Genomic DNA, 18714 nt, shown 5'->3' on the forward strand with positions numbered 1-18714 from the left:
CTCGACTAGGTCTTCTAAGAATTGCCAAGCTTCAGTAGTTTCTTTGTCCATAAATTGGCCTTGGCACATGGACTCTAGCATGGTTCTTGAGTTTGAATCTAACCCCTCATAGATGATCTGGCATAGTCTCCAAGTTTCTATTCCATGGTGTGGGCATTGGGTCAAAAGATTCTTGAAATGATCAAAGTACTTCCAAAATGATTCACCAGCTAGTTGGTAAAATTGATTTATTTCATTCCTAATCCTAGCTGTTTTATGATGGAAAAAATACTTTTTTAAAAATGTTCTCACAAAGCCCTCCCAGGTAGTGACAGAATAGTTTGGCAGACTATAAAGCCACTTCTTAGCATTGTCCTTAAGGGCAAAGTTGATTAATCTAAGTTTGACCTCATCCTCTGTTAATTGCAGTTTCATGGTTGCACATACCTCCTCAAATTCTCTAATAAATATATAAGCATCCTCTAATCCTGTGAATTTTGAAAGCATATTTATGATTTGAGATTTGATTTCAAAATTGTTAGCTGTGGGTTGTGGCAACCTGATACAAGATGGTTGGATGGAGCCAACTGGATAATACAAATCCTTAAGGGTCATGGGTTGGATTGGTTCAGCCATTGGAACAACAGGAATTGACTCAATTCTAACTAGACGACCCGACACTCTTCTCCACACACGAGGTGTATGGTTCTCGATGTTTATACATTTTTTTTTTTTAATAAAATTTTTATGTATAAGGAAAAGAAAGAAAAGAGAAAAAGTTCTAAAGAGAAGATCCTAAGGAGTCCTAAATCTAAAGAAAAGTAACCAAATTAATTTAAATTTTAATTTTTTTTTTTTCAAATAAGTGAATCAATAAATTAAACTCAATCTATCCTAGGGTTAACCTAAATCTAGACAGCTCCTAACTGTTCCAAGATGACCCTTCAAACCTTCCAAGTGGAGATTGATCAACTAGTTAGCCAGGTAAGTATAAGAGGTGGGAGGTTCACTCATCGTTGCCTTTCTAAACACCAAACGAGTTGGCCAGGCCAGCAACTGAACCAATTTAACAAACCACCCTCAGGGACTTGCCTAGACACCAACTAATCAAACAACTCAAACTTGGTAGAACTCTTAGGGTTCCTTGTCCTATTGAGCTCGAATTCCTTAAGGTTGACGTCTAATTGATTTTAAGATTAAAAGTCTAGGTAATGCAATATGATGGAGATGGTTTTTGGGCTAAGGAAGGGTAATGAAATCCTCACCTTATCTTGTTAATGGGTTGATGCCCTTAGATTAATTATGAAAATGCAAATACAAATAAACAAGATGACCAAGAATGTAAAAGATTTTAATTTAGAATTTTTTTTTTATTTTGATATTTTACTTCACGATTATGAAATGTCTTTTGTTTTGTTTTATTTTTTTTTTTTTGTGATTAAGTAAATTCAAATGATTAGGTCTAAAAGCAAAAGTAATTAACTAAAAATAATAAAAGAGAAATTAGAAGCGTACCTGAGTTTTCCAGCAATCACCAACTAAATATAGAAACCTAAAGAAAAAAAGAAAGAGAGTTATAACGCATGAAGAATAAATATTTGAAAACAATTTAAAACGCCAAATCCCCGGCAACGGCGCCAAAAACTTGATGTTCAAATCTTAAACTTTGTAAATAAAACCGCAAGCGCACGGTGTGCAGAGTAGCACGACCAGCGAGTACGGGTCGATCCCACAGAGACTTGGTTTTAAAAATGATTTTCAAATCTATGCTCAAGCGAGCTTTAACAAAAATCGAAAGTCGAAAGTTGTTTGCTAAAGACAATAAGACTAAGGATCTAGGGTTTTTGAATCCACTAGATCTAGATTAGGGAATTCTACCTAGAATTTTTCTTATTGATCCTAACGACTACTCCTCTTGTCTTTCCCAAGCATAGATTATGAAGGGACTAAGACCCAACGATAACCCATCAAGATTCTTTACAGGGGAGTAGTAACTAGGATCCCTTAGGGTTTTCTCCTCCTATGCACTGAATCAAGCATGAACTATGAAGGGACTCTGACCCAACTGTAGTTCATCAAAAATTCTTGGCAAAAGAGGAAGAAAAAGAAATCCTAAGAAAAAGAAAGAACCCTATGTAAAATCTCTACTCATGATCTAGCTTCATCGCAAACCCTAGAAGGGATGCTTAGCTAGACATGATCTAAATCTACTTGCAAAATTTAAATACAGAAAAATAAACTACCCTAATTTCATAAATTAAACTATCCTAATTGCATAAATTTAAACTGCATAATTTAAACTAACCTAATTGCATAAAATTAAATTGCATAAATTAAACTATCCTAATTGCAAGAAAAATAAATTGCATAATGTAAAGAGATGAAATTGCATAAAAATAAGATTTTATATATAAAAAAAAATTTATTACAAAAACTTCAAAGCTCGAGGCTTGAAAAGAGAGCTAAAAACTCCACTATCTAGGGTTACAAGCTTGATCGGAAGGAAGAATACATAAAACAAGGGCCTTTGGGGGTTTTTTATAGGCATTTGGGGGTTATAAGGTTTTCAAAACTTTCGATGTGGGACTAAGAGGTTTTAGAGAGTTGTTATGGGGGTTTATGGTGCGCCGATGGGTCCATGGTCCACGCGCCTGTTGCTGTGGATCAGGCGGCTAATCAGATCACCAAATCAGTTGATTTTTGATCAATTTTGATCTGATTTGACTCGGGTTTGACCCAATTGAGTCTTCTTTCTTCATTCTTCAATTTCTGGGTCAATTTAACTCCGTTTTGCATAAAATTTACGCCGTTGGAATCCTCTTTCCTTGTTCTTTCTATTGATGATCTCTTCTTTTGCAAAATATAATAACAAGTATCAATTTCTTAATAAAGTTAGATAATTTAGATATTAATTGATACTTTTTATGTCAATTTGTGACATAAATCAGTAAAATATTGTTATCATAGTCTACATTTTGGAACAATTGTTGTCGCAGTTATTGGACTTAGATTATATAGAGCAACTAGCTTGCAATATACCGTATAATAATTATTTATCTTGATGAATATTTGTTGTTGCATTGTACACTAAATATTGTAGTGAATTTTTCACTCTCCAACGAACATATTCTTAATTTTGAATGAATCACATCAAGTCTTAATATATCATGCCAATTATATACCCTATTATTTTTATTATTATATTTAGCTATTCTTGATATTGTAATAATTTTATCATGATTTATAGCTCTGTTTTATTAACTTATCTTTCATTTTTAGTATCTATGTTTTGGCATTCTCATGAATACAAACTATAAAAAGTTTTTTTTGAGGAGTCCAAATTAAGATTTCAATTAACAATTATAACTCATTAATATTATTTAAATTATTAGTATTGTCAATTAAAATCATTGCAGTAGAATAATTTTTAAAATATTAGACTTGATATTTTAAAATATTTAGACCGCATGAATGAAATAAGAGTATTTTCTATTTTTTTTTTTGCAAGGAAAAAAAGCATGCTTCTTTTTTTTTTCTTTTTACTTTTTTTTTTGTTTTAAGCAAAGGCATGTTTCCTTTAATATGAAAAATCATGCTTAATCCAATTTGTTGATGGATAGAATTGGTTTTTTGTTTGATCCAAAAGTTTTTTTAGATTAATATTTTGGATAGAATATATATATATTTATTATGATAAATATTTTAATAGATTTTAGATATTTACTTTATAAAAAATACTGACATCTTATTAAATTTTTATGGCAAAATTTCTATCCAATTTAAAATCACATGTTTAAAATGTAGACATAATTTGTAAGCAGTGAAAAAAAAAAAATCAAACAATGACATTACTTATTTTACTTAATAATCATTAAAAAAGCTAATAACAAAAATCATTAAGATGCTTGTCGGAGTTCCCATGTACCCAGAAACTTCCAAAACCGTTAAAATATTCATTGTATGATCACAAAGACCTGGGTTTGTTTTTACCTCCAAACCGTAGTCACAATGACGGTCCACTGCACAGGTCCCTTAAGGAAGATACAAATCCCACACTCTACCTCAAATACAACAGAGACCAAGCAAAGAAACTCCAAGATAAAACCAGACCATAATCAGTGGTGGGACCAACAGAGATGCTCCCATAAGTCTAATGATGAAGTCAAGTTTTCCAACCCTCCAACAGTTGGGCGTGACGCAATCGGCGTCGGCCGGTATGGACATTGAAAGGTCCACCCAACAAACCACATTCTTGCCCAAAAAGAACAAGAGCACTGCTACCAATCACCAGCTGACCACTAGAACATTCACCGTCCTACGTGGTTGTCGAAGATTAGTACAGAGGACGTAGGAATTATGTGGGGTCAATGAGATCCTGTGATTGTTCGACTTCCACATAGGATGGTTTTCGTGGCGGTGATATTGAAGGTGATCTCTAGCATTTCAAAAGAAAAATACAAAGGTCTTTTCCTCTCTCCGTTAACGTGCACCCCCGATCTCCTACCCTCATTATCCTACACCTCTCTCTCTCTCTCTCTCCTCTCTCTTCTCTCCAAGAACCCCACCACCCTCAATTCCCTCTCTCGACGCCAAGAAATCGAAACCCTCTCTCCCTCTATCTCTCTAGGGTTAGGGTTTCCTTCTTCCTCCTATATCTCTCTTTCTAGGGCTAGGGTTCGGGTTGGGGCTTGGTCTCCGGCGAGAGATGTGGGATGCTGGGACGGCTGATAAGGTTGCTGTCCGCGTGCTGGAGGCCCCGCGGCGGTGGCGGTGACGGTGACAGCGGCGGCGGAAGGGAGGGGCTGCTATGGTACCGGGACCTGGGGCGGTGCGCCGGGGGGACTTCTCCATGGCCGTCGTGCAGGCCAACCAGGTGCTCGAGGACCAGAGCCAGATCGAGTCCGGGCCCTTTGGCACCTTCGTCGGGGTGTACGACGGCCACGGTGGCCCGGACGCCGCTCGCTACGTCTGCGATCACCTCTTTCGCCACTTCCGAGGTACACTCCCTCCCCTCGATTCCTCGTGGAGTGGGGATTCTTCCACGTGTATACTTCGAATTCGACCGCCTGATGGACCTGTCTTCTTGCCATTGCACTTAATTAAGCATCTCTATGTGGAATGTTTTGTTTGCAGGAGTTTTGGTGGAGTGGATCCATTTATCTTTTTTCTTTGTAAAGTTCGTTCCTTTTCGTGATCATTCATGATAATTAGTATATATCGCACTTCTGATTTCGTAGCATAATGATATATTATTATCAATAGTTTTTGAAGGTATGAGTTTGCTGTTGGATTGTATGAGTAAAGGTTTTGACTTTTCGAGTTAAACTTTACTAATGCGCTCGAAGTTTCAACTCGAAAAAGGACGAGACTTGGAGTTGCCGCTTATTTCTAGAAGTCTAAGCTTTCAGGTTGTGTGAATGTTCGGTTTGTACTGAATGTGCATAAATAATTCTATAAGTGTAGATTCTTCACCTTTTTTGATCATTTCTTGCATGCAGTGTTTGTCGTCATCAAAGTACCATGTATTTCATTTGGTATGGAAGCTTTTGCTTCGTTGTTTGCAGCTTCATGGCACGTAAAGTTTGGATATTGGATGTGGTTATGAGAAATCTTTGTTGGAATCATTAGGTGCTATGTTTATGCAGAGATTTCATCTGGACCACAGGGTGTGACATCTGATGGCATTCAAAGAGCCTTTCTAGCTACAGAGGAAGGGTTTATGGCGCTTGTTTCTCAGCTGTGGAACTCTCGGCCAGATATGGCAACAGCGGGGTCGTGCTGCCTTGTAGGTGTCATTAGCCAAAGGACTCTCTACGTGGCCAATTTAGGTGACTCCCGTGCGGTTCTTGGGAGGAAGGTCGGTAACACGGGTGAAATTGCTGCAATACAGCTGTCCACCGAACACAATGCTAATATGGCGGATGTGAGGCAGGAAATCAAGGCTCAACACCCAGATGATCCACAGATTGTTGTCCTTAAACATGGAGTTTGGAGAATCAAAGGCATAATTCAGGTAATATATTACAAAATTTCCTGTGAATGGATTACTGTATACTTTATGCCATCTTCAACTTCGACAGTTATTCTGACATGGCCTTAAAAGTCAATCTCTCATTTCTCATCCTGCAAGGTCATTTCCTGTTGCTTGTCACATGGAGATATATGACATGTTGAAAGGTTCATGTTCGGAGGAGTTAAATTTTGGCACAGAATCTCACAGGACAACACCCTGTACATATATTCAGATCTTTCAGCTGAATTCTGTGAACAGCACTAGTTTTTTTTTTGCTATAAGAAATCTACATCATTTGAGGATCTCTTTGATGCTAGCCTTTTAGCTTTTTCATGTCTATGTCATGCTAACTTCTTCAGTTGTTTGTTTACTTTTATCATTATTCATCAGATAGCAGATCATGTTGAACCATAGAAGGTTGCAAAGTATTTGAAACCAAATTCTAAGCCAGTTGATAACATATTGCTATTCCAGACTTCTATAGTTATTTATGACATCCAATACAAGATTGAATGAAAATCATTGAACTTCCACCAAAAATAAATCTTAATGGTTATATCTACATTTTCTCAGTCACAAGAAATTTTTAAGTGGAAGTAGTATATTCATACACCGAAACATTTATTTTAATTTATCTTATGGGTTTACTTCTTTAAGGGTACTAAAACATAAAAGTTGTGTTAGTAGAAAAATTGTTAGGGTCTGGAAACCTGGTGCATTATTTACCAAAGCAATCACAACCTCTTTGCATGCCTAGCATGTGCCACACAACTAGTCTTTATCAATGCTTCACTCTTGTTCCACAATTCCTTGATGAATGACCTAAGTAGAAGTTCCAAAGCTCGTTATTATACTTCCATATCACATTCTTTTATCAGGTTCTCTGCTTTGCTGGTGGTCATGTACCCAACAAGAAGAATATTGAGTTAACAATTTCTGTTATGATACCTTTTTTTCAATACATGAACTTGTGACCAGTCACTCCTAAACACAAAGCCTATTTTTTGCGCTTAATCTTCTTTTGACTTGTAACGTTTGAATTCATATTCAGGTATATAGCTACGTTTGCTTACTTTTTAATGTTCATGGCTTACATCTTCTAAATTGACAATTAGCTCCAACTTCAAAGACTCTTCCTGTTATTTATAATATTGTATTTTTAGTTTATATTTGTTTTCTAAATGGCAACAATGTGGCTAAGTGCATTAATTTGCTCCATTTGTTACCTAGTGGCATGACTTGCATTTTTTTCATGTAAGAAAACATTGAATTCATATGTTTCTGGATGTTGATCCCTTTAATCACCTTTTCCATTTAAACATACACCTTACACTGTCATCGAATGCAAATACCTAAGCCAGTAGGTTCATTAACCATGGAACATAGCATGAAGAACATCAGAGACCTCATTATTTATGAGATAATTACTCCATTTAAGTTTTTATGTCACAAGCTTACATCTTTCAATATTTGTCTCCTTCTTATCAACGTTGTTGGTTCACTGTAGGAAAGTCTAGATTTCGTATGCTAGAGGTTTTCAGAATCTCTTGCCACAAACACTCTTTGGTGCATAGAATTATGAAAGAACCATCACAGCGAAGCATAAAATAACATCTTTGGTTTCCATATCTTAGTTCATTCATCTACATCATCACCATGCAGCTCAACTCCTGCAAGGGGAACAAAGGGAAGACTTATCGGTCTCCTTTAAAATTGTTTTGGCCCTAATTCCAACTTAGGTGCAAGGTTTCAGGTGAAATATAACCTCAACCTATAAGGGTATAATTTGTCCTCTCTAATCCAAACACCTCGCCGTGATCTACCTCAGACCTCTAAAGTGCATCCTGCTATATTGTTAAGATACCTTCTTTTTTGAAACATCACATTTGGAAAGAAAATGTCAATGTTTGAGTGCAAGAATATGTGGTCACTTTATGCTTTCTTTTACTAGGAGTGTTCAAGCAATTTACAGTCTGTTCCTCTGTTGCTCCTGTTTTCAGTTATTCATCATTTCTTTGGGCCACTGATTTTTCTTCATCTTGTATTAAAAAATTGCCAATATTCTATACTTTTTTTCCTTCTAGAAGTAACTATGGTAGAATCATAAAATAGTATTATTAAATCTTTTGTGGTTTATGCGCATCAAGATTAAAATTAAAATGCAACTTGACTGCTTTGGTTCTTCTGCCCAGCACTAGTTGTAATTTAGCAAGCTGCATTGTGGTCATATAAGTGAATTTTCTTATATAGAATATATTTCCTGCTAAAGCTAACTTGAAAACACTTTCAGTATTTTGTGTTTATAAACCATACTGCAAAATTCTTATATAGAACAAAATTTTATACTGTTGACATTGTAGCTTTTGAATCATGAAATGTATAGCTTCCAGTTGTAGTTTCATTATATGGATCAGACTTGTTAGCGTGAAGCATTTTTTTATAAACCATCCATCCATCAAATCCTGAATTAGAGTTGTTGATGTGAAGAATTGCAATCATAATCATCTGTCGGTCAAAACCTTTCTAGTGCATGGACACCCTTGTAAATCTGGTAAAACTGCGAATCTACACTCTTGAGATTTTCCAGTTGTGTACCATTTCCATTTAGGACCTATTTCATTTATACATCCAAACTTCAAATTCATGTCTTCTTGTTAATTTGTCTTTATCCTAAAAGTCATGTAGCTATTGACATCAAGACGAAGTTATCCTTATTATGCTACTGTGATCACATTATTTAATAAAGCATTATAAATGCTGATTTGGATGCTTTGACTTTTTATGTTTAAAACATGTTGGTTCCAGATATTTAGATGGCTGATAAATGGATGCCAATGTATTTGAACAATTTGAGCTCTCCATGATGGCATTTTTTTTCGTATATGGAGATTTTCTGTCAAACTGTTCTGTCCTCTCACTTGTAAATTTGAAACCCACCAATCATGATCTTGTGTGGGTGGTAGTCAATGGATATAAGCTTTGTCTAGTGATTGTAAAATACCCCATGGTTGCTCATTGATACTTTTGGGGTGTGTGATTGTATGAGTAATATATAAAGGAGATTTTGCATATTTATCCCTTTTTTACTTAAATTTCAATCATGTCATAGCTTGATTGCCTGTCTCATGTAATAGGTCTTCTGTTGTGTAGAAAAGTGAGATTTTGGTTCAAAGTACAAAAATTTTTTAACTTCAAACCTTGATATACATTCTCAATTATGAAAATTGTGTGATCAATACTTTTATTACATGCATTGCAGGTTTCTAGATCTATAGGTGATGCATATATGAAACATGCCCAGTATAACAGGGAACCAATCAATGCAAAGTTCAGAATTTCTGAACCCACGAGCATGCCTATCTTGAGTGCAGATCCATCAATTATCTCTCAACATCTTCAACCAAGTGATTCTTTCATCATATTTGCTTCAGATGGTCTATGGGAACACCTAACTAATCAACAAGCAGTTGAGATTGTTAACAATCATCCGCATGCTGTAAGACTTCTACCATTTTATTTACTGTTGACAGCATCATTTTCATTTTGCTGATTAATTCTTTATAATCTTTTAGCTTTTCTCGTTCTGTGGAGCACATCAACTGCAGCTCTCTTTCTCGAGGACAAAATCTTGCAATTTTTTTAATGCTCATAGATCATGGATAAATGCATATATACCCACAGCTCCATGGAACTATATATTTCTATAATCATATGCTTTAAACTTTTCACACAAATTGTTGCATGGATTGATAGCATGTACATAGACTGATATGCATAGGGCAATCAGCTTAAACTTGAAGTTCTGTGGTACATTATGTTGACTTTTATGTTTATTTTGAATTGTTTATTGAATATCTGGGTGTTAATACCGCTGGAAAATTATCTTCTGGATAAACATACTATGAAGTGCCTTTGCAGATTATAAGGGTTTACAGTTTAGTTTTAGATTTAGTTTGCTGTATATGAGAAAGTTGATGGTTGAGGGTATCTCTGCAGAAGTTGATTTTACATCCTGTCATACTGCATCCAGTTGGTGACAGGATTCTGCACTAGTTCAGACCACAAAAATGAAATCCCTTTGTTTAGTGTTGAGATTGCTTGTGTTTTCGCAGAGTTTATTGCAAGTTAGCTTTTTCTGTATTACAATAGCAAGATATATTGGCATTAATAAGGGACTGGAAAGATATGAATCCATGATAGGCATCAATCTACCAGAGCGAAACATAACTTGAATGTGTCAGCATTCTTTCTACCTTGGCATTTTGATACATTGACTTGTTTTTCCATGATTCCATAGCCATCTTTCCTGATTGCCCTCCTGTACGTTTAGGAAAGTACATATATCATAAACAATTTCAATGATGTTCAGAAATACTTCAGATTCATATACAATGTGGTTTGCATATGGTGGCTTCGGAATGGTTAGGTGCCATAGCACAAAACGTATAATGCCTGGAAATCGTCCAAGTATCTGCTATCAAAGAATTCTAATTTATCTCTAATTGCTTTAATTTTAATGTATTTTATTATTTATAACTCCTGCAGAGACTGTTATTATCCTTTATTCCTCTCCTTGGTTGGAGTTCTTATTGTATTCATAGTCTTACATAGATGTTTTTATTGCATGCTTCTAGACTTGCGGTCTTTAATTCTTGAGGAAAAAGAAACAAATAGAACTGCCTATGCTGGCATTTGGGTGAGATAACTACTGGTTCAGAAGAGGCAGCATATTCAGATGATTTAGATAAATGATTTTACGTCTGATTTATGGGGTGGTTGGGCAATGCTGACAAATTTCTGTTTTCTTCAATGAATAGTCACTGGATTTTTTTTCTTAATCAACAAGCCTTCACTGCTAGCAAGGAGCAGTTGATTGCATGATAAATTTTCCTGAGGCCAGCTGATGCTCTCCTCGATACTGGATCTCCAGAGATATTCATGGGTGCAGACATGCGAAACCTATTACCACCTTTTGATTTGTGAAGATAGAATGTGTTGTGAAACTATATAGACCAGCTGATTGGGTTTCTTGAAGTTTGTTATGAAGTTGATGCATTCATCCATTTTCAATGTTTTAATTGTACCTCATTGTTTTGTAGCGTTAAAACTCAAGAATTGTCTAAAAGTGTAGCACCTCTGGATTTGCATTTCATGGATGAATGGCTTGAGGGTTTATAAATGTTCTGATTGGAACCTGAATGAAGGTTATTTGTTTATGAGAAGCAGGATAGTATGAACGGTTTAAACATTTTTTTGAATATTTTGTTGTTATTTTGGAATTATTCTATTTTATTATACCATTGTGTAGTTCTTGACTTCATTTTTTGCAAAATTGACACTAAGGATCAGGCAATATGATTGTGAGTATATGTAACTCATCAAACACATGAAGTTTCGATTTGAAGCTTTAGGTTGAGCCTTTTGTCTTATATATCAACGTATTAGTGTTCTACAGAGATTGTCCATTTCCAGCCCTGTATTCAAAGTTAAGGCGTAGTCATGTGTTTTTGGTATCATACTGGTCTTTTTTCCTAGGTTTCTAGAATAGCATTTCACTGTCTTCGGCATCTCCCATGCACTCGAGAAGGGATTGTACCTTGCCTGTTTTTAAGACACTTTGACCACCTTGGTTTCAAGAAATCTTTTAATGATATTTATGATTGAAACAACTCATTCAACAATTTACTCAGAAAAGGTTGATTTATTTTATTATTTATTTATTTATTTTGATGATATTATTTTATTTATTTTGAGAATTTCATGTACGATGAGTTCCAAGATCTAGTTGCTTTCTTTTCTATTAAAAGAATGATTAGGCTATTTGATTTTTGAGAATTATACCGATGATGAGTTCCAAGATCTAGTTGCATTCTTTTCTATTAAAAGAATGATTAGGCTATTTGGTAGATGCTATCTGAGCAGATGATGTATTTCTTCCAACTGGCAGCGCTAAAACTTGCCTCGTTGATACCCCTTTCCTGAGGTTGTTACTGAGGCACAGGCAGCCCCCTTGTGCTGTATCTTAGGATCCTCGCACCCCTACTGGTTGCTAGAAAATGAAGAGTTAACATTAGTTTTGGCTGTTGTTTCGGCAAATAGATGTGATGCTGATTAATTGGGTTTCTGAATGCAATGATTAAATTAGATCAAAATTCATCTCTGTACATTCTTAATTCATTTCCACACTGCTCTGGGCTATGATCCGAAATCTTGGTACTTCATTTGCATTACTATTTTGTCATTGCAACTTGTCTTGATGCAGGGAAGTGCCAAAAGACTCATAAAAGCTGCTCTTCATGAAGCAGCAAGAAAACGAGAGATGCGATACTCGGATCTTAAGAGGATTGACAAGAAGGTTCGTCGGCATTTCCACGACGACATAACAGTGATTGTCATATTTCTGAATCATGATCTCATGGCGAGGGGTCATGCATATGGGCCTCCGTTATCTGTTAGAAGTGCTTTGGAACATTGATAATGCATGAAGACCATGTTATTCTAGAATCTGGAAGATAAATACCATTGCGGATCACAAGATCAATTCTGAGAATTATTGTTTCAGAGGCAGGACTGATTGCTGGAGAGATTTGAAATTTTCTGAAGGTTCAATGTTGGTGGAGGTACATGGAGCATTGATCTGGTGTTGTACTCTGTAGAGTTAAATCACAGTTTCCATAAATTATGTCATTTTCTTGGTTTTAATAAGAGCAGCATTTTTCCTGAATTACATTCTATGTTTCATTGACTCAAAGTGGTACAACTTCAGGGAAAAGTGAGCTTATTCTTGTTTAACAGGGGAGAATACGATATCCTTGGGGTAGATTTTGGCATGCAATCTGGACATCTCTCTCATGTTTAAATGTAGCCATTTTAACTTATACTCCAAAACAGAAAATTGCAGTATATAAAGAGCAAAATAACCTCTTTCGCACTTAAGGCACCATGTTCTAAGTGCCATGATACTTTGATCCGTGGAACTCGGTGGACGTTACCGTCAGTCACCAGAGAGCGAATGAAAACTAATCAGGCAGTGCAAGACTGGTGGTAATCTGAAGGATCATGATGGCGGTGGCTGGAATGCCTATCCATATGTTAACAAGCTTGCATTGATTTCAATTATTTATCCCGTATTCTTACCATGATAAAAAAATCTGCAGTGATTACATCTGAAATGAAAGTGTAAGAAATAGAATGGTATATAGAGATTTGTCTTTTTTTAAGTAGCAGAGTATGTCAGATGATCATCCGAATTACTGATTATCTCCTGTCATCAGGCGTGAGCTCCAGTTAATGAATAAAACAGCAGTCATAAGAAAAATCAACAGATTTGAGTAATTGGTGGAATGATAGATCAACTCTTAAGAACAACCCCTCAACTTTTGAAGGATTTGCCTACTGCATATGGTTGTCATTATGGTGGATAACATTTCTTTTGGTTTAAAATTAGCAGCAGAAATTGTACAAGCGCGTGACCATCACTTTTTCCTTGGAAGTTAGCGATCATCCTCATTCCACTCATTGCATGCAAGTGACATGCGCCCTCCATGTGCCTCAGCTCCACTAGGAAAGTAATTTTACCGGACTGCTTTCCTGAACCGAAACAAACGAAATGTTAACTGTAGTTAACCGGAAAACCAAAAAAGTTAACCATAGTTAATGTGCCACTAATTATGAAACGAAACCTGTTTTCCAATCGCTTGATTTCTTGCAGTCAAAATGCAACTAATGTAGAAGATATCTAATATTTTCATGCTAACCTAAACTGGACCATAGCATGTCATATAAATAGAGAAGCACCTATGTGTGTACAAACGTTTATGGGGCTGAGAGAAATTTACTATGGCTTGAGGAATGACTGGTAGGACAGGCTCAGGCAACCTGTCGATGATTTCTCTGCTTCCATCATCACCTTCCTGCCCATGGAGAAGATATTATGCTAATACCACAGGCATATTTTTTTTTACAGCCCCAAAATGTAAAAACCTTTTTTTTTTTTTGTTTTTGGATGCTTGCTTTCAAGTTAATTCTTGGGGCAGTCACTTTGTGCGAAAAATGGCAAAGATTATATCCATCCCCAGTCTGCCCCTTCAAAAACCTTGGATTTCCGGGAACATGATTAGGCAATGGCCTTTGCTTTCAAGTTAATCATTTCGAGGAAATTCAGGTTAGTCATTTTCTTAAATCCGCTAATCTATAGGACGTGGAAATAAATTTCAAACAATCATAAACTTTTGTTGGCTGGAAGAGTGGCCAAATTATTCTTGAGCAGTCAGAATATCCACAAAAGAAAGGAAGATAATTCGCAGATTTCACGAAATTATACAACTACTATCTGGAAATCATTTACTTGTTCATGAAATAACCCCAGCTTATGGATGCAAGCTAAAAGATTATTAGTCAATAATATTAGCTGCTGCTTCTGCTGCTGTTTGGTGCTATTGCCTCTCCAAGACATTTTGGGATGCACTGGTATATATGAATAATAGTTCCATTACATCCTCTTCATTGCCTATGGATATTGTGGATCGTTAAAAATTCCACCAGCATGCCTGTTCTCAAATGTAATAGTATACTAAAACAACACTTTCTTTATATCATTTTTTTTCTGATTTTTAATATTTAGAATCATTTGAAAATTTTTGGAAGTTCGTAATCTTTTGCAATGTCATGCTCGACTAACCCTTTATTTTCTAAACTGTAAAATTTAGGACTGGATCTAATCATGACAGACAACTCATCTAGTACACCATTTAATACTAGTATATGCTGCCTCCAAGATGCTTAACGACACGCAACCAATATAATCATTCTCCTGAGGCAACAAATTACTTAGCAAAACGAGAAAAAAGGAACCAATTCCACAGTAATAAACCTTCATTCCACCACACTGAGATATTCAGGATTAATGCAATCAGACACACCAAAGTCTATGATGGAGGAGCTTTCACAAAAATGCTCATATGACACCATATACTGCAAAATTTGGGAATAGTTGGGCACTATAATAAATGGCAGCGCTCACTTACTAGATGTGTTATCCACTTCCTAATTATGCAGATAGAAGCTGTACCTTATTTTTCCTTGCAGCAAGTCACACAAGGTCAATTCGCCCACTCTCCACCAGACCTCTTATAGACTTGTATCGAAGGACATACAGGTCATCAGCAACCAAGTCAACTATCTCATCCCCTCTACAAGGTAAAAAGTGCTAGATGAGAAGACAGTGCTGAAAGAGATCAGAAAGAAAATGCAAGCTAAGAGTCACTTACGTGTCATCAAGCTGGAAAGCTCCAACTGCATGCTTGGTCTTGCAGAAAACAAAGGTGTCTAGCTGAGGTTCTGGGACTGAAGCAACAAGATCAAGGGTTATTTAAACAGCATGTCCCCAAGAAAAATGCATTAGTGCATATACTTGATCCCATTTTTGGGGTTCGTTGTGTGAGCACTACTAGACTATAGTTCATACTACATATCATGAGCTCAGCATTGAATTATTAAAAATCAGTTGGCTCCATCTGGCTTTAAATACTCAAATGCATGCACATAACCGGGTGCAGAACTCAGAACACCATGAGTGGTTGTGCTCATGAGCTTACTAACCAGATTTCATATGGTAAAGTTATGGTCACAAGCTTCTAGACCGTAAGTTGTAAAAAATGACGACAATCTACTAATCTGAGTAATGAATAACCAGAGAACTGTTTGGTTAAGGCAGAAAAAATGATAAATATAGCTGTATCAAGAGCAGCATTTTCTTTCATTTTTCAACTATTTACTCTGCCTGCATGCAAAGAAAGGAAAGCAAACAATCTTTGTATCGGCAAAATACAACTAGCTAATCAAAGAGGAACTGGAGCAAAATTTATCCTAAGGAGCTGTGACACCATTATAACAGCTGTACTATTCCGAACTTGATGGTTAAACTCTACTGCGGTGACGATACTATAGGGGAGGACCAGAAGAAAAATGCTATACTGAAATTACTTCCCATCAATTCCAACCAAGTCATGCTTTATGGTTTTGAGACAGATTAACTTTCTTATAAGAACTTGGGCGATCTTGTAAGTCATTCTACTGCTGAAAAATGGATATGAGGGACAATTCAAAATATTCATACTATTAGTTTGGAAGTAATAACAATGGTATTTATTGTTAGTAGCTATTCTCTGATGCTTAGTTATGTAAACACGTAATGCTAGAAAAATTTGGATGGTCACAGATGGATTTTCTTCATGAAGTACCTCAAGACATAGCCACCACTACATGTGAATCAGATGAAGTCATATACACATGTATTTTTCGTTTTGGCATGTTGTAAGAGAAACAGTTCAAAACAATGACTGGGCAGTTACTAGATATCCAACTCAAAATCCCATAAGATCAAGAAAACTTCACCTAACATAGACAACTGGAAAGGCATGATTAAAATATTAATTTAATGCTTGAATAGCAGATAAGATGGAAAAAATAACTACAAGAGTAAAAGAATTCAGATGATTATAACTAATAAAGTGTAAGAGAAGTGAAAAAGGTTACCCATATCATCTTCTTCACTTGAAATGGATTGTTTCAAAATGGATTGATATCCATAAGGCAATCGTGATAGTACCGACTGCTCAAGGTGCTTTTCCATGATATCAGTGCACCTGCTAAAAACAACCAAGAGTATACTATGGTTTAAAGGTATTTGAAATATCCATATTTTAGAGATATCTGAAATATCAATATTTTAGAGATATAAGTCCTTTTTTCCCACCTTTTGGCAAATCTCTGTTCCTGTTCAGAAAGCCGATTCCAGAGATTGGTTTTTGAAATATGGATCATGTACTTCTCAATCTGTAAAGGTATTTGAAGTCCATAATGGACTCTCTTGATACCCAAAATTCAACTAAAGCAACAAATGAAAATCTTAGGACAGCTAGTATACCTTCTGCAAACGGATTCGAAGATATGACCTCAGAAGGAATAGAGAGCGGTCCAAGTCCATTTGGTAAAGAGAGACAACAAGATCATCGACTCCATTCTCTGTGAATTCCTCCACTGTCTCTTCCTGATTTCAAATCCATCATTCATTTTTCAATTGAATGCAGAATAGTTGCCTTATATCCAAAGAAAACAGTCATGACAAATTTCCACTATAAAAGCAACACAACGACATTAGAGGAGCACCTTTGGTAAGTATGTTTCTGCCGTTTCCTCAGCCCCAAGTTTTATTGCAAATATTGCAAGACATTATACAAAAACGCTATACTAGACAGATAAAATATTACATAGCTCAACCCCAACTACATTGCTATGGTTCAGCCACCACAAAATTCCACTATACATAGAATGACAAGCAAAGATCCTTCATAACACATAAGGTCTATTGGATTACGAACCCCTTATTCCCTTTGAAAGGAATACAGAGATCAATCAGTAGGATGTGAATTTTGAAGCAGATGAATGACACACAAGGCAGGATGGTATAGTAACATACCCAAGATGAGTTCAAGATCCAATTGAGTGCCTTGTATCGCACTAAGTAGGGAAGTTAAGGTAAACATTAATCAGCATCGACTGAAATGTTTTTTTGGGGGGGAAAAAAAACTTTAGGATTAAATAACAGCAGTTCAGAAATTATATCTTCTTCATCTCACTGCACTGTCAAACCAAGTTCAATAGAAAGAAAAGGATATGAGATCCTAACTCTTAAGAAGAAAAAGGGAAATCAATAATTTTAACAGCAATAGGTTCCAAGAAAATCCTAAAAATCCTTTCTTTTTCGGAGGAATTTCTTCGGTCTATATGCACCTCTAAAAATATATTCAAAAGAAACAAGAAAGGTCTGAATTTCCAGTCAAGACAATAAATTTAAGCGAAAATAATAACGATTCACCAACTAATCCCTTCAGATTCCCGCATGCATCGCCAAAACTAGCTTCAAGAGAAACAAAATGGATGCCAGATTAGAACTGTAGCCAAAATTCATGCAAAAAGTAACAGCAAATCAAATGCAATCCCTAAAAATCCCTTCGGTTTGGGGAAAATCACTTCCATCTACACGCAATAATGAAACTGAACCCAATTGTTTAACAAGAAAGATACTAGATACATGAAGAGTAAGAATTAGGGTTAGAGTTAGACTTACCAGTAGCTGGATCTGCTCCCGGGCACGGAGGACGAGGGCGGCCTCGAACTGGAGGATCTCCGGCGCCGCCTTCTCGTTCCGCCACGCCCTCTTCAGCAGCTCCACGTCCGTCGTCCCCATCGCCATCGCCACCTCCGTCTCCAAATCCTCGCTCCACCGCTCCGATCCCGATCCCGAGCCCGAAGCCATCGCCTGCCTCTCTCTCGCTCTCCCCTCGTGTGGAGTTCTTTTGGCGCGCTGTTTTATCGTTTGGCGGGAAAGGGGCGCGCCCATGCGAAATATGGTGTGCCTTGATCTGTTCAATTTTAGCCGTACGATCATCATCCAACGAACAAGATACAATTATCCTTTCTCGACTATTTTGGTGGATGCTTATCTTGGGCTACTTCGTGGTGAAGGACTTGTTTGGTAGGTGGGAAGAATTTCTCCCCCCATGTTTTTTTTGAGCAGCTGACGTCCATGTACATGATCCCTGGGTAAAGTTTTGTATATTTGATTAATCATAAAAAAATTATATATTTTAAAATAATTTATATTTAACTAAATATTTATTTTTAAAAAAATTATATAAAATTTTTATTATGTTTTTAAT

At 36.2% G+C, this 18714-nt stretch overlaps 2 protein-coding genes and 1 non-coding gene across 4 annotated transcripts; 2 read left to right on the forward strand and 1 right to left on the reverse strand.

Annotated features, from left to right (window-relative positions):
- Positions 1–139: 139 nt before the first annotated feature.
- LOC140854980 (small nucleolar RNA R71) lies at positions 140–246 on the forward strand. Its single transcript, XR_012138073.1, has one exon. It is a non-coding gene; the product is annotated as a small nucleolar RNA R71 (small nucleolar RNA).
- Positions 247–4494: 4248 nt separating this feature from the next.
- LOC105039952 (probable protein phosphatase 2C 36) lies at positions 4495–12716 on the forward strand. The gene is given in 5 exon segments (XM_010916282.4): positions 4495–4818; positions 4821–4976; positions 5625–5992; positions 9252–9488; positions 12255–12716. Coding segments are annotated over 5 exon segments (1101 nt in total). The 5' UTR covers positions 4495–4691; the 3' UTR covers positions 12468–12716.
- Positions 12717–12803: 87 nt separating this feature from the next.
- Positions 12804–18348, reverse strand: LOC105039953 (DNA replication complex GINS protein SLD5). 2 transcript variants are annotated; one of them, XM_010916285.4, is made up of 7 exons: positions 18123–18348; positions 16920–17042; positions 16749–16828; positions 16529–16641; positions 15262–15337; positions 15063–15183; positions 12804–13582 (listed from the first exon to the last, which is right to left on the reverse strand). In XM_010916285.4, the coding sequence occupies exons 1-6, from the start codon at positions 18309–18311 to the stop codon at positions 15084–15086; spliced, it is 681 nt and encodes a 226-aa protein (XP_010914587.1). In that variant the 5' UTR covers positions 18312–18348; the 3' UTR covers positions 12804–13582; positions 15063–15083. The 2 variants fall into 2 exon arrangements, with proteins under 2 accessions (XP_010914587.1, XP_010914588.1); XM_010916286.4 differs by having other exon boundaries at positions 13028–13582; positions 16529–16638; positions 18123–18347.
- Positions 18349–18714: the final 366 nt, after the last annotated feature.

Source organism: Elaeis guineensis, chromosome 1 (assembly GCF_000442705.2).
Source record: "Elaeis guineensis isolate ETL-2024a chromosome 1, EG11, whole genome shotgun sequence".
In the NCBI taxonomy this organism is placed as follows: domain Eukaryota; kingdom Viridiplantae; phylum Streptophyta; class Magnoliopsida; order Arecales; family Arecaceae; genus Elaeis; species Elaeis guineensis.